This window comes from Haliotis cracherodii, unplaced genomic scaffold, assembly GCF_022045235.1.
Source record: "Haliotis cracherodii isolate W230 unplaced genomic scaffold, xgHalCrac1.p SCAF_3, whole genome shotgun sequence".
Lineage (NCBI taxonomy): Eukaryota > Metazoa > Mollusca > Gastropoda > Lepetellida > Haliotidae > Haliotis > Haliotis cracherodii.
In genome coordinates this window covers 11,308,139-11,325,163 of record NW_027266286.1, presented here as the reverse complement: position 1 = coordinate 11,325,163, position 17,025 = coordinate 11,308,139, and the positions used below count along the sequence as shown (strand labels likewise).

Sequence of the window (17,025 nt, the reverse complement as noted above, 5' to 3'; positions counted from 1 at the left end):
GATCGCATGGCTTCACTGTGACACTATGTCGATAGCTTAGACAATGGGAATGAGTCATAACAGTGCTGAGGTCGACTGGAATCGATCAGACTGCCGCAAGGGTCGTAACGTACAAACCAATAGCGTAACGAACAATACCAGGGCGGCTTAGAGAGGGCCATTGGATCTGTTGCGTGAAATGATCTTGAGTTTTTCATGTCAGCATACAATGTATCAGGTCTTTGTTAAAAAATACATTCAGAGGTCGTTTGGTTATATATTCCAGCTATATAACGCCGACCTGGACATAATGGAGTCTGGACGAGCGACTGACACCATGAGCATCGTTCCATGCATTTGTGACACGATGACATTCGATCAAACAAGTCAACGAGTCTGAACACCCGATCCACTTATTCGCCTCTTACAAGAATATGTTGCTGGGGACCAATATTTTTACCCGAAAATCACAATGTCGACACTGTTGTTTATAGACAGCAAACATATGGATTCCAATAGATTTCAACAACCTGAAATACATAAATAGATGTACGTCTATATAATCATTCATATTTAACGTGTACAATGAAACTCCGTTAATGTGGACAGTAACGCTCCACCCATTTCTGGTGTCCCCCGCCGTGATATTGCTGGAATATTGCTAAAAGCGGCGTAAAACCATACTCACTCACTCAGTAACGCTCCAAAGTATGGGCTCATAGGCTTACCCAACATGGGGGGGGGGGGGGGGGGGGGGGTGTGTCCCGGACATATGGTGTCTTAATAACGAATTAAAGACATCTGTACACATGATTGGGTGAATATGGTTCTGAGCCACCTTTAACAATACTCCATCAAAATCACGGCGGGAGACACCAGAAATAGGTTTCACACATTGTACCCATTTTGGAATAGAACCCGGTCTTGGGTGACGAGTGAACACTTTAACCACTAGACTACCCCACCGCAGCTGTGTGAGACTAACCGTAGGATATCGTAAGCATAATGAACCCCGGGTTCTTCAGCAGTCTGGACAGGGATGAAAGGTAGTGCTCGTTTTTAGAAGCTTCCACGGCCAACATCTGCGCCCGGCTCGGGGGTTTGGGCGGTGCGTCCTTCAGTACTGAAACAAGATCATTAGTGCAATGTGGTTCACTGAGATATTACTGAAATACATCGACCCACGCATAACACCGTCACTTAGACATGATCCTGAAAGTTAAGTTAAGATCTAGGACCAAGTTTCCCATTACAACTAAACAACAAACGTCGAGCATATTTCATAAATAGTGTCCTTATTTGATGGGAACAAAACAAACTAATACAAATCAGTGTCTTACTTTTAAGAAGGCTAAACTGAAATACATTGAAATGACTTTTATCGCACAATACAAGAATGTTTGTCTGATATATAGATTTCAAGGTTTGAAAACGGAACACCGAAGGGTGCTTTCAGAAAACAGTCCACCCCAAGTTTACTTTCGAAGCTTTGTGTTTGGCGCATTGTATTGGTCGTAACGATAAAATGAATAATTTTGCAACTCGTTCAGTTTTCCTTCCAATATATTAGTACATTAACAGAAGGCATGTAAAACAATTAATATTTTGGCGAAATCCACCGCATTTTCTTATAGCCTGTTATACAATTCATATTCATTTTTTATATTAATAGAATAAAATAAGTTTTTCTACTGCACAAGAATTAGCAATCATATAGCTTATCTTATATGCATGAATATGTACATAACAGGTGTTCAGAAAGACCTACATATATGTAGGTCGTGTCATGTACGTGCTATACGATGAAAGGTAGCCCATCTTGCACTAATGTGAAACGACAGCTTCTGTGTTTATCTTCTCAAGTGTACACACCAGAACGGAATGAGGACTTGTAGATTAGTTTCGGCTGCCAAGGTCATATTTAAATCTCTGCGAGGTTGTGTGGGGGCAAGCAAACAATGTCGGTATATTAAATGTTTCGAAACAACAGGGAACGTTTGAGAATCTTCATAATGTGTGATTTCCATGATAAAACCGAATAACCTGTCTCAGGATCCAATATAATGAACCACTACACAATATAAGTTTTCAATCTATTTTCTTGGAATTCTCAAACAGCACTGAAGGTACTTTAAAGTTTTGTCTACAACATAATGATATAGATTGGTTTGGTTGGTTTTATTGTTTAACGCCGCACTCAGCAATATTCCAGCTATATGACGGCGGTCTGTAAATAATCGAGTCTGAACCAGACAATCCAGTGATTAATATCATGAGCATCGATCCATGCAATTGGGATCGATGACATGCATCAACCAAGTCAGCGAGCCTGACCACCCGATCCCGTTAGTCGCCTTTTACGACAAGCATAGTCACCTTTTACGGCAAGCGTGGGTTGCTGAAGACCTATTCTACCCCGGAATCTTCACGGGTCTATAATGATATAGAAAGAGATGGGAGAGACGTGAATTCATACATAGGTTCATAACAAGAAATAACAATATAGGCGAGTTTCAAAAACATAAAAAAGTAAGTGAATGTTGTTTAACGCCGCAACACTATTTCAGCTATATCAGAGCAGTCTTTAGATAAAACTCCTGGACAGAGAATGCATAAGGAGAAGAATGCGCGCACCTGACCACCCGATCCAGTTTAGTTGCCTCGAACAAGCACAGGTTGGTGGGGACGTATTTAAACCCCATGTACATAAATTATTTCTGCAGATGAGTAGTGGATAGAGCCTCTGGAGAACGGAAGACTGCTATTTCAATCCCCGGGTGGATCATACCAGAATACGTAAATAGATGGTACTTGTTGATACCCTGCCTGGCGCTCGGCATTAAAGGGACAACACAAGGACTGGTCGGCTCGGAGCCCGTATACTGTGTCTGTTTAATTTTACCATGTTAAACCGCGACATGGTACCCCAGTGGGCTATCTGCTGTAACACTGTCGTACGTGAAGAGAATTAAAACGTAAGAGCAAGGTAATAACCAGGGACTCGTTCCACAAAGCGATCTTGGCGCTACGATTGTCTTTGGCCTATGATAGAGTATGGTCGTTACGATCGTCTTAGTGCTGAGATTACTTTGTTGTACGGGGCATTGGTGTTCACGGGTGACATCACAACCATTAAAGTTCAAATATCCACACACAAGAACTTTCTGTGGTATTTAGTTGGATATGTAATCATGACAAGACTTCCGGGATATAACCGTCTCCAGCAACCTATGCTTGTGGCACGAGGTGACTTAATGGATGAGTGGTCAGGCTCGACGAAATGGTAGCGTGCCTTTGAACACCGACGGCGTCAGTCTTGGATCATAACATCATTGAAAGGTTTCCCTGGCCTGGAAGCCGTCACAAAGCTGGAATAGTACTGGAACGGCGTTAAACAACAAGCACACGAAACAAGAAAGTACCAATGATCATCTTCTTTCCTACAGTCGTGACGACTATATAGTGGTACTTGTGTACGAATAATTTTTCCCACTTACTGACTTGCCATATCACTTGCTGCATAACGCAGTCAGAATCTATACAGATACGTGGTTACAATTGTAATAAGGAGTTGATCGTCCGTACTGTCATAGGTTGTTATCACACACGGTAACTTGTCCAACACAATACACACCTATTACTATAATGATGAAGAGAAGCGTCGTAAAGGCGGCGGTCCCATAGAACATTATACTGAGATTTCTAGCTACATCGTCTAGATTGTCGGAGTTGGGGACTATTTCTGGGGGTAGTAGGAATCCTGCTGCCACACCCACCTGAAACACAACATGATATAGAAGGTTAGAAGCACACGTATATAGATAGGGGAATCCTGCTGCCATGCACATATACACAACATGACACAGAAGGGTAACTATACACGTATTTAGAAGAACCCTGCCGCCACGTCCACCTACACAACATGACACAGAAGGGTAACTATATACGTATTTAGAAGAACCCTGCAGCCACGCCCATCGTCACAACATGACACAGAAGGGTAGGTATACACGTATTTAGAGGAATCCTGACGCCACGCCCACCTACACGTATTTAGAAGAACCCTGCTGACACGCCCATCGTCACAACATGACACAGAAGGGTAGGTATACACGTATTGAGAGGAAGCCCACATACAAGACATGAAACAAGAGAGTAGGTTTACGCGTATCAAGTGGTACACTGCAGCCACGCCCATCTACACAACATGATACAGAAGGTTAGCTATACACGTATTGAGAGGAAACCTGCTTCCACGCCCACCTACGCGTATTAAGAAGAACCCTGCTGCCAGGCCCACCTGCACGTTTTTAGAAGAACCCTGCTGCCACGCCAAACAACACAACTTGACACAGAAGGGTAGGTATACATGTATTTAGAGGAATCCTGCTGCCACGCCCACATACAAGACATGAAACAGGAGAGTAGTTTTACACGTATCAAGTGGAACACTGCTGCCACGCCCATCTACACAAAATGACACAGAAGGATAGCTATACACGTATTAAGAGGAAACCTGCTGCCACGCCCATCTACACAACATGACACAGAAGGGTAGGTATACACGTATTTAGAAGAACCCTGCTGCCACGCCCACCTACACGTATCTAGAAGAACCCTGCTGCCACGCCCATCTACACAACATGACACAGAAGGGAAGGTATACACGTATTTTGAGGAACACTGCTGCCACGCCCACCTACATAACATGACACAGAAGGGTAGCTATACACGTATTTAGAGGAAACCTGCTGCCACGCCCACCTACACGTATTTAGAAGAACCCTGCTGCCACGCCCACCTACACGTATCTAGAAGAACCCTGCTGCCACGCCCATCTACACAACATGACACAGAAGGGAAGGTATACACGTATTTTGAGGAACACTGCTGCCACGCCCACCTACACAACATGACACAGAAGGGAAGGTATACACGTATTTTGAGGAACACTGCTGCCACGCCCACCTACATAACATGACACAGAAGGGTAGCTATACATGTATTTAGAGGAAACCTGCTGCCACGCCCACCTACACAAAATGACACAGAGAGGTAGGTATACACGTATTTTGAGGAACACTGCTGCCACGCCCATCTACACAACATGACACAGAAGGGTAGGTATACACGTATTTAGAGGAATCCTGCTGCCACGCCCACATACAAGACATGAAACAGAAGGGTAGGTATAATAGTATTTATAGGAACCCTGCTGCCACACCCACCTACACAACATGACACAGCAGAAAAGATACAACTTATTTTGATGGCAAAGTTAGACTCTACACCATTACTGTTGAACTGTGACATCAGATGTCGGTAGAGATGAATGAAAGTCCAAAAGTCTAAAGTCTAAAGTCTATGCATTATTTGTGAACACACACGTTACTCCAACCGGCAATACATAGAACAGGTTTAGTTGGGTTTTTTTTTAAACAGAATTAATATTTCATCGTGTCGAAAATCGTCCATATTAACGTTACTCTACAAGTCGTTTAAAAAAACGTTTGGTTGTGTGCAACCTACAGCTGGCACGTTGTGGAGGGTGTGTGCTATGTGGGCAGAGTTCCTGGAATAAGGATAATGAACCCGTGATACGAGTATGTTGACAATACATACACATCGAGCTTACATTTAACTAACATATCTTCATGAGCATCTTCCCGAGGCAAGAGAGTTAACCGGCTTTAAAAGTCCAGTTTCCACCCTTGCCGAACTAGTCTGGAATACCTGGGCTCGATCGTTCGGCAAGGATGGAAACTGGACTTTAATAGTCAGCTAACTCCCTTGACTCGGGAAGATGCTTCTTGAGAGGTACAGGTCTTTTCCATATTTCTCACTGATCAGTCTGGAAACAATGGTGTCTTTGAGGCCAACTGAAAATAGTTGCAGCATAAACTGAAAATGTGTTTCCTTACTCCGCGAAATGACATAGTGTGTTATCACTAATCATACAAATGTAGTTGTGGAAGTTTTTTGTGTAGATTAAAAATATTATGGACATAATCACAGATCAACAAGGGAAATGTCTTTTTTTCTGTAGAAGATCACCAGAAATTGATGGCAAGGGACAGCCATTGTCAAAACAGTGGCTTACAGCATCACTAGCTGTAGTGACATGAATATGGAAGAGACACGACAGGCATAGGAAGATATGTAATGCTCTACTGACCGCGTGATCAATATATGTGTACTTATTTGGAGACGACATTGGCTGAAATTGCATGTTCGTAAACAAGCATGTTCTAGTATGCAGATCATCAAATATCTCAGCATGTCAGTGATAAGCATACGTCCGGTATTTCAGCAACATGCAATCTACAGTGATAGCCATTTTACATTGTACTGCATTGCCCTTAACTACCCATGCTCACCTGGTTTCCAAATACACCTATAGACGTTGCTGTGGACACTTCATTAGGCCCAAACCACACAGCTGCCAGTCGTGCAGGGATTCCTATAACCCACATCTGGGCACAAGCACACATCGTCTGTGCAAACATGAGCACAGCAAACCTGTCCCCACTGACACTGGCACATTTAATCCAGGCCCCAATCGCGTTCAGTAGGGACCCAAGAATGTGACATATACGTAGGCCTTTCTTGTCCAAGACCCACGTGGCCGGGATGACGAGAACAATGTACGCCAGCATGTACAACATCGACAACCAATCTATGGCGGTTTCTCTCTGGAAGACGTCTTCGGGGAGGCTCTCGTTGTAGAAACGGAGAATGACGTTGGCGATGATGTTGAGGTGGATCCATTGAAAGGCGCTACTGAAGCTGTATATACTAAACAACGCTAACATCAGCCATCGGGTCCGATAGACCCGTGGGTGGTCCTCTGTTGGCTGTAGATGGTCCGATAGGCCGGGGGTAGTGGGTGTAGTGGGGGATGTAGGGGTCGTTGGAAGGAGGTTCGCACTTCCATTTTCACCGGCATCTGTGGAAGGAAGTTTCCTGGAAGACTGGCCTGAAAAATAAGGTAGGACATTTACAAAACAGTTGAAGACTTCTTGAAATAAAAAAACCCTGTCACTTGAGTCATTTCATTTTTTGTTTTCCGAAACCCGTGTCCCAAGAACTCATAAATTCGTGCAATAGGTGGACAAAACAGCGTTTTGTAACCATTGACAACGCTCCACGCCTTCGGGAACGATGACACGCAATTAGCTAAAACCAGATCCTGAAATTCAGTGTCCCTTTCAGTGTTCAGAGTCCCTGTGGACATGCTCCATGGAACAAGAGAATGTTCTTTTGTGCCACTTATGTCACAACTGCCCATGAACCCATCGTAACAGTCTGGGCCAGACAAACTAATGGCTTATACTATGAACAGCCAGCAATGACGTTTGAGAATGATGGCATACTGTAACAGCAGAGCTCCAGATAAGCTGCGTAAAATACGCATCAGAAATGCAGAAATACGCAGTAAAATAATACCCAAGCGTATCAAATACGCAACGAACATTACAGATACGCTACAAAAATAAAACTTGTGCGTATATTCAAAATATTGTGAAGTAACCCTGCGTATTCGATTGGCAAATCAGCATTTTATTTTGAAATTATAAACGGGCATTCCGTCAACCTTGCCAAACTCCACGGTGATAGTTACATCATGATCATTTGCCATCACACTTTCTTGTGGAAGTATCGTGGTATTTTTGAGTCCTATAAAGCTCTCGAACCCACACAACACCAGTTTGCAGGGACTAGATGAAGTGTTTTTAAATATTTAACTTAAATACCCACATGTGTAAAAACTAGTGGGTAACAGAAATCTGAATACCCAGATAGAATAACTGATACCCAGTGATTTTAAAATGCATGGGTAAAATACCCACAACACCAAAAGCTTATCTGGAGCTCTGCATACAATCATCATCATCATCATCATCATCATCATCATTGTCATCCTCAAGTGTAGGCCATCAGCCCCATAGCATGTTGCAACATTGCTACAGCCAGTATTTACATAACTTTTCTGATATTATAAGCATAGAATCTAATCTCAACCTTGCCAAAGCCAAACGAAACTTATTTATAGGGATACAACAAATATATGGTTCAACACCAAATATATGTTTGAATAAAGTGTACGTAAACGTTTTAGAGCCTACAGATAGGGAGGCATGCCAATCCTGTTCATACTTATAGTGATCGTGCCATATACTCCGAGACAAGGGAATGTATACTGTCAATAGACTGGTCTTCCCAGACAAAACCATATGCAATTTTATATAACAATTTCAACTTTGAAACCCAATGATTTTTTCCATGGCAAACATCCAATAGCAGTTAGTTGTAATACTTTTTGGGGAAAACGACAAGTTGACTTTTACAAGAGCTTATACCAATATTGTTGTAATACGTTTATATGCAGATACATATATGGGATACCTTCCACATTCACCACGGACAATGTGGTTGGGTGTGGATAATTTTACACCAAGGAAATATTTACCCGCTAGCATCTGCACTTTTTCGATTCCAGAGTTACTATTAAAATTTGATCCCCACATTTCAGCACTATATAGAAGAACAGGCATACATCATATGGGAGAGGTTTCAACTTTGGAAAGGGATTTTTAGATACCAAACATAATCTTTTTGAATTATAGAAAAGAACTGTCAAAATGCTTTTCCGAGATAACCTTCGTGGTCATATTATTCCTAGGTATTTATATAAGGATACATGCTCACCCTGAAAATACCATTTTACGTGGTTAGAAGCCGTGCATCGATGTCTGAAGGCAATCGTTTTAGATTTTCCAGTTTACTGAATTTTATTCCTTACAATACTTCCAACACGTTATTTCGTTTTTGTAAGCCATAAATAGTGTCCGCCAAAATAATTACATGTAACAAATGTTATATTTGGGATAACACTACAGATTCTCGTACTTTTGGGGGGTTGAGTCCCGTACGGGATTCGAACCCACACTTGCCAGAATCGCCATTACTTCCTCGATGGCGATCGGGGAATCGAAGATGGCTGATGTACACTCCAGATACAGGACTCCTCCCAACATATAATAAGTTGTTATCGAGCCGTATTTCCGTCTAGTTTATGAATGAGAGGATGGAACCGAGAGACAAATCTATGCTAGAATCTCCACAAGTTGGTCCATGTAGGACAATTCATGACGCTAATCGTGAGTGGTTATCACCAATCCTCACTCTTCCCTACCTCTCCCGACGTCTCATTTAGTATAATCGACATTCGTTCATATACACTCTTCCATCGTAAACTCCCACACAGCTGACAGTCAAACGTAACATATTGTCTCACTCTGTTCAACGAATGAGGCATATCGAGTCTCAATCAATCTTTGATATTTGTCATTTCAATACGTCCGCCTCAGTGGGCTAATGGACAGAGCACGTTCGATCCCTGGCCGCGCCATAACGAAGACGTAAAAAAAATGGTACCTGTTGTTACCCTGCCTGACGCTCTGCATTTAGGGGATAAACAAACGAGGAGAGGTCGGCTCGGAGTCAATACACTGTGTCTGGGTGGGGCATCCATTAAAACTGAGGCATGGTATCTCAGTACTGGGATAGCAGATGTGTTGACAGCATTCATTGACACGTATTCATGCATATCTTCTCCGGTTACTGCGGCTGACACAGATGACACCAACATATGTCGCTCGACAAGCAGCCGTGACAATAGCTCAATTGACTTAAGTCGGGTAAGATAATATAAATGAAAATACATTTGAGAAATATAGTTCAGCTTGCACTGACATATAAACACGTTGAATTTACATACGCATTTCCCGATTTTCACAGCATCAAACAATTGAAACGCAAGTTAGCGTCATAGAAACATACAATAACGGTTCAATCATTACTTACCACAAACAGTCATCATGTGGTTTTCAAAGAAGTGTTTTTAAGCTTGTAAAGCAGGCACTAGTTTGGCTGCAAATATGACATATTCTTCTTAATTGTTATCTTGTAGTTCAGAAAGAAATATACCATGTGCCTGAAACCATGTTCAACAATGTGTTTGCGGGAAGATAACAGATCCGGGTCATTCAAGTGTTGTTTATCGTTGTGCACATATCTATCGATGACACAGCCTTTTTCCCAAACTGAGCAGCAGCCCGGCTATAACGAATATATATATTCCAGGTAACATATTGCACATATCAATTGGAGGTAGGACGTTTATTAATCACTATTCGGGAGTTAGTATATGTCCATTGTAACGGCAATAACAATAAAGAATAAATGTCTCTATGTATTTACTGATGGATAGTTTAAAAACACAAAACTTTGTTTCAATAGAAACCCCCTCGAGTAAGTTATACGCGGTGTCGGAGAACACAGAATATACCTTGGCAATGAAATACCAACAAGTTATGTATAAGCAATGTAGGAAAACACAGACTTTCACGTTGGCGATGAAACATCACGGAGTAATGTATACGCGACGTCGGAGACCACAGACTTCAACGTTTTCGTAGCAGAAGGTGGGCCACAACATCAACAACGGGGAGATTTATCACGCCTCATTTCAGCTCAGCATAGCTTCCAAAAGGAAACATTCACTAAAACAATCATAAACATATCGGGATGATGTATGATTGTTTTGATGATACCGGAGAAAAAAAACATACTTCTTGAAATAACCCGGTTGGCATTTTATTGACTCCACTCTAGCATACTGTTCATTGGTGTCACGCCATTTTTAGCAATATTCCGGCAATATCACTGCGTTATGCAACATGACTCACACAAAACAATGCAGTTCATTTCGACGCCTGCACAATGAGCCACCATGTGAACACTACCAGGTCATTCTTCTCGAAGAACAATTGACATTGAAAGGCTGATCTGGCGTCTGCGTACAGAAATATATATAGACCTAGCACTTATTAAAATACACGCCTAAATTAACATCTATTGACAACACCTGGCATCATCGATAAACGATATGTATAGAATATAGTCGGATAACGGACTCTGCTTTTAGCAGAGATTTCGAATGTTTCTGCTTTTGTCGCTATTATTTAGAGAACGCAGGTACAGAATTTTCAAATATACAATACACACACAACGTTTTAGTATGGAGCGACAGACATGTTTTAGGTTAGTTTAATGTTTTACTCAGGACTTAGTGTGGTGTTCGATGCCCCTTTAACTCTCTGTACCTTGGTACCAAATCCACTGGGACTAAGCTACTTTATTGCTATCATGTTATATTCAGCAACACCGATACGCATAGGCCTAAAAGGCATTGTTAATTTTTTGTATTTGTTTCCAATAACTTGTGATTGCAGTATACACGTATAAACCAGCAAGAGAAGTCATATTTGCACACTGAAGATGATGTCATATATGTGACCAAAACAATTATTTGGAACCTATGTTCACCAGAACCATAATAATACATTCTACCATTTACATCTTAAAAACTTATGATGAGTAATTAGGTAAATCAAAATGCACAATAATGTTTAAGATCGATTTATATTAAAACAATTTAAATGTCTCTTATTTGCAGGGATTTTGGCTCGGAATAAAAACAATCACGATATTCTGAGTTTCTGAAGACGCTAGCTCCAAAAGTACGACTTTCTCATATATGTCTCATTGTGTAGCTCAATGTATTGGCTTGAAATGAGTGTAAGTTTTATAGGGGTATTTACAGTGGACATTGTTGAATTCGTCCTCAAAGGAACATGGTGAGTTGGCCTCGTGACATCCCTTTACTTTAATATAGTACTAGAACTTGGTGTGACCATATATCGTGTAGGTGCTATTTTGTTTGCGTTACAAGACCCTATGCATATAACAAACTCTTAATCAAACATGGAGGGTTAATATAACAGTTCATGGGGCAATCATTATTTGTTTTTGTTTTAATTAAGTCTATTTTGACAATTAAAACAGATGATGAACAGTGTGATGAACCGTAACATAAGAAATGTCGAGCTGCGTCGCTGTTACTGATTCCTAAAACAGCACTAGCCGATACAGGATAGAATGGACTAGACCTTAGGAAAATAACCTTTAATCGAAATATGGCGGTGCACTTCGAATTTTGGTATAACACATTCATGATATTCAATGGAGACTTGAACGTCGGTCGATGATAATCAGCATGACCGATTGGTAGCTATGTATTATTGTCAGAGTAGAGCAGAAATAACTACGTTTTCGGAAGTGTACACTAAGCAAGCAGTAAGAACCATGTGACGAGGTGTCTCCGCTGGTATGAGGACAACTGCCTCCTGTAAAACTGTCCCCTAGGCGAGAGTGTCATCCCCGCCCCCTCCCCCTCCTCATCTGTACTTACAACTTACGTAAACTTACAACTTAGAACAGTAAAGACATATCGTAAACTACGGTTATACCGAACTAAAAGGAACCACCCATTTTAGTTCGTCATAACCGTAGTTCGTTATAAGCATAAGTGCATATATACAGCAAATGGACAGGACCAAAAAGAGTTCGTTACATCCGCCAGTTCGTTATAAGCGTGTTCGTTATAGACGTAATTTACTGTATTCCATTAAGTTTATTCATTTATTTATTTTATTGTTTGTTTAAATTTGAAGTACTTATGTATTGTGTGTATGTACTTTTTGGTTTCTATTAAATACATATTTTTTTTATTTATTTTTTTTTTTTGGGGGGGGGGGGGGGGGGGACGGGAAGCATTTTTCATATTGTGTAGTATTCCGACGGGGGTGGGGTGGGGATGGGAGGGGCTGGTGATGCCCCAGAATCGCCCCCACCACGTGGTAATGACAGGAATTACCCACCCCCGTTCTGCTTGTAACTGGGTCACACGCCACTCAAAGTTAGTTGCAAGCACTGACGAAACTTGATAAATGTCACACTGAATCAACTCGCCCATGTAAACGCGAGACAGATTGTACATAATGATCAGTATGATGGCACAGCGTTGTTGTGGCCTCGCCTCCTTTCACTCATAATGCGACTTATGTTGGCTGCTAAATAATCACGGAGTGTTTAGTGGTCTACAGATAGATGGGGTCCCTACAACAGGTCATAAGTATGGGGCCGCCAGTTGACATTTCTTTGGAGCCATGACAAATTTCATTTAAGGTCAACCATCGAATGATAAATATAGGATGGAAGACATAAAGTAGCACGAGACCAAATAAGTCATAAGGGAATTACCTTTCCCAAAGCAAACACACGCTGTGCACCTCTATATAATTTATTATCTTGTTTGTTTGTCTGTTTAACGCCGGACTCAGCGATATTCCAGCTATATGAAGGCGGTCTGTAAATAATCGAGACTGGACCAGTCAATCCTGTGATTGACATCATGAGCATCGATCCACGAAATTGGGATACGATGACATGCATCAACCAAGAAGACGAGCCTGACCACACGACCCCGTTAGTCGCCTCTTACAACAAACATAGTGGTTGCTGAAGACCTATTCTATCCCGGATCTTCGCGGGTCTCATTATTATCTGATTATTACAAATTACAAACATTGTTTATTGAGTGAGCACATTCGTGTCTCTTCACACAATATGTTTTTGGATGACCAACTTTATTGAAGTGAGTCTGCTCTAAATGCCCCCGAACATTATTTATCAGTAAAACCACGACGTGTCAGCCTGATGTGGGAGAAAAGTCCGAAGTGATGCAGATCTTTGAAAACATTTCCACTTTGGCGAAATTCACGGTCACGGGTATCTTGAGAAAAAAACACTGAAACGTAATCGGGGGGAATCTGTGTGATCATAGGTTTCTGGCACGGACAAGGGACACAACTCTGTATAGGGAATTGCGGCGCTTTAGGGGACTGGGCCCGTATTTCACTGGAAATAAAACCTTTGGGATTGGCGTGCTCGTAGCATCATTGTAATCTATTATAATAGCACAGCCGGAGTCCCGCCAAGTCCAACAGCGTACAGGACACGCTGGTGGTTGATACATAGCGTTAAACCAGTGCTTTCCCCACTTTCAGCTGACTTCACATTTCCAACATCTGTTGCTTTGGCATTGTCGAAACAGTCCAAAGTTTCAGAAATTGTCCCTGTTATATTAATCACAATTGCATCATGATTCGTAATGTGGGTCAGGTACGTTTGTTTGTTTGTTTGTTTTGTTTGTTATTTAACGCCGCACTCAGCAAAAGTCCAGCTATATGACGACGGTCTGCATATCACCGAGTCTGGACAATACAATCCAGTGATTGACATCATGAACATCGATCAACGCAATTGGGATACGATGACATGCATCAACCAAGTCAGCGAGTCTGACCACCCGATCCCGTACTATGGCCTCTCACGACAGCACCGTCGCCTGTAACTGGTAATAAGTGTAAAATGCACAGTGCCATTATGTAAAATGTATGATTTATCTGCAGCTATGTACCTACCTCCATTCATGGTTTGTTTGTTTGTTTGTTTGTTTGTTTGTTGTCTAACGCCGCAATCAGTAATATCCCAGCTATATGACGGCGGTCTGTAAATAATCGAGTATGGACCAGACAATCCGGTGATTGACATCATGTGCATCGATCTACGCAATTGGGATCGATGACATGCTTGAACCAAGTCAGCGAGTCTGACCACCCGATCCCGTTAGTCGCCTCTTACGACAAGCATAGTCGCCTTTTATGGCAAGCATGGGTTGCTGAAGACCTATTACCCCGGATCTTCACGGGCCTCCCTTCATGGTATACTACTTAATATACTCACACAACTTATGTCAGCGGTTTCTTGGTATTTTATGAAACGTAAAATATCTACCACTACATAAGTAAGAGTGTCCCCATTAAAATCATGGTTAAATCCCATATATTGTTTCAGGGCTCTTGCTGTAATATTTATATTTCAAATCAAGGTTCATACGACAATAGTCGCTATGTGGCTGCAATAACGCCGATGCGACGTTAAATTTTAACCCAACACACTCGCACAAAGTGAATGTAATTTGGAACATTTTACAACCCTTGTTGATGTATACACACTTTTCTAAATGTTTACACTGATTGCAATAGAACAACCTATCGCGTTTGGGTGTGTGTGTGGTGGAAGTGTGTGTGTGTGTGGGGGGGGGGGGGGGGACTTCCTTTGGGGATCCGCCTATAAGTACAGTAATTCAAGGTCAGCTGCCGTTTGTCAACACACGAGTATATCATCAGTGTTTATATACAAAAAACTAAAAAGTATCACACGTTTTGAACACATGCATTTTGACTGGCTTTAGCCCTGACACGAATAAGGTGAATACGACAGCGCTACATGTTACGGTTTATACGCCACGCAAGTTGAACTATACTGTGTAGCCATACGGACTCCTTTATTTCGTCTAGGATCGTATACCCCCGCTATTGTGCATTTGAAACCAAAACGTATTGTCCACAATCCCGTCTGGTCTAATTGTCGCTCGATTCACTCGTGTTTTGTACTGTTCACTGTCGACACCCTAACCGTCCAAAGTTTATACACGTGAATGTTTATAGACACACAATATTCAACTCATACAGGGTCTATGTGACTTAAATGTCAATACGCATATATACAACAGTTACAGCTATATTTTCAGGACGTTTAATTAATATGAGCTTCTTCTTAAAAAAAGCTGGTGACATGAAAAAATGGGATGACGAGATCCCGGAGCTCTGATGCATTTGTTATGCATATAATGGCATCATCATTATCAGTCAGCTGACTGTAGGTGACATCTATTCGTGTTAAATGGGTAAACATTATTAAACAATACTATTTTGATTTATGGTTCATAATCAAATCAACATATTCATGCGTATATTATATGTGGCGAATATAAGAAAAAGGAAAACAAAAGAAGAATATTCGCGGGTTGGATAAATAAAGAATCAAAAACAAATTTCAAACATGGTTTATTCTAGACACAGCGTAAAGCGTGTCATGGGCGGTAAATTAGTTGAATTTGAATGCGAAATTTTCTATTTACGACAGACCTTCACAGCTGAATCAAAACCCGCTATATCGCCGACGCAGTCAGTTCATAAACCTTCCACGCCTCTCACTAACATCTTTACACCGTTCTAACAAACTTATGTATAATATTCGACTGATAATCACGTGTTATGAAATATGATAAAATAGATGATATAAAGTAGGTCGAAAACGCAGTAAAGGTACGTTTGGCGCGGAGGCAACACAAACAGTCAATAGCACTAGGGCAGAAGCCCCTTTCCCACAGCTATAGCTAAAACACACTCGGCCATGCACGGTTAAGCCCTGTGGTAGTGAATGGGGATAATAGTATCGACTCACCCATGTTGTGCTGTAGAATATGTGTATTCATACACACTGTCCCTCCCACAGTGGCTAGGCATCAGATCCAACTGATCACTTTAACCAGTATCCTCTCCTGACCTCTCTCTCACTCCAAATCGCCAGTCGTGTGCAGACTCCGCGCTCTCCTGCCGCCATTTTGGCAGCATAAGGTCGCCTTGACCTAGGGTCTTGGATTAACGGGAGGTATTGATCGGACGGCGAGGAACCGCTGAACGACTTCTTAAACTCGGTTAAATGGGCGTGCTTTTTTGTTTGCGCCAAGGCTGACTGTCATTGAACGCGTGACCGGGCAAGTGTTCATTTTTTCAATAGGATTTGATAAGCAAAGATAGTTCAATCCCCGAATTCATAACACTAACGTTTGGAGAAAAAAGAAATATTAACCAGAGACCATTAAAATCATATGGTTTCTGTTTTAACTCACATATGTAGCAGTCAATCATTTTGACGCTGAGCGAAATTGAACTTGACACGGGAATAATAGAGGTATGTATTCATGTCGTATCGTGTTCTTTGCCTCGCATGCTTGGTCAAGGTCGTTGGTAGGGGAACACATTGAACGTGTTCTATTAATATATCGGTGTTATAGGTGGGGTGAAATTGGGTTTAAAGTCGCGTTCAAGATTATTGCACTTATATAGCGACGTGCATGTACGTGTGTGTGTTTGTGTGGCTGCTTGTACTAGTCCGGACTGATGCCGATTTATAGTGCTAGCACACTGAGATACCATGCCGCAGTTTAAC

General features: G+C 41.6%; 1 protein-coding gene across 2 annotated transcripts in view; it reads right to left on the bottom strand.

Moving 5' to 3' along the window:
- Positions 1-16,415, bottom strand: part of LOC139474192 (choline/ethanolamine transporter flvcr2a-like) — a 31,934-nt gene extending 15,519 nt beyond the window's left edge. The window contains exons 1-4 of one of the 2 annotated variants that reach the window (XM_071257089.1): positions 16,258-16,415; positions 6,357-6,955; positions 3,614-3,755; positions 965-1,102 (exon numbers count right to left, since the gene is read on the bottom strand). In XM_071257089.1, coding sequence (XP_071113190.1) covers positions 965-1,102; positions 3,614-3,755; positions 6,357-6,955; positions 16,258-16,288 — 910 coding nt within the window. In that variant the 5' untranslated portion in view covers positions 16,289-16,415. Of the gene's footprint in view, positions 1-964; positions 1,103-3,613; positions 3,756-6,356; positions 6,956-9,846; positions 9,960-16,257 lie in introns of those variants that run through there. The other variant, XM_071257090.1, reaches the window with a different exon arrangement.
- Positions 16,416-17,025: the final 610 nt, after the last annotated feature.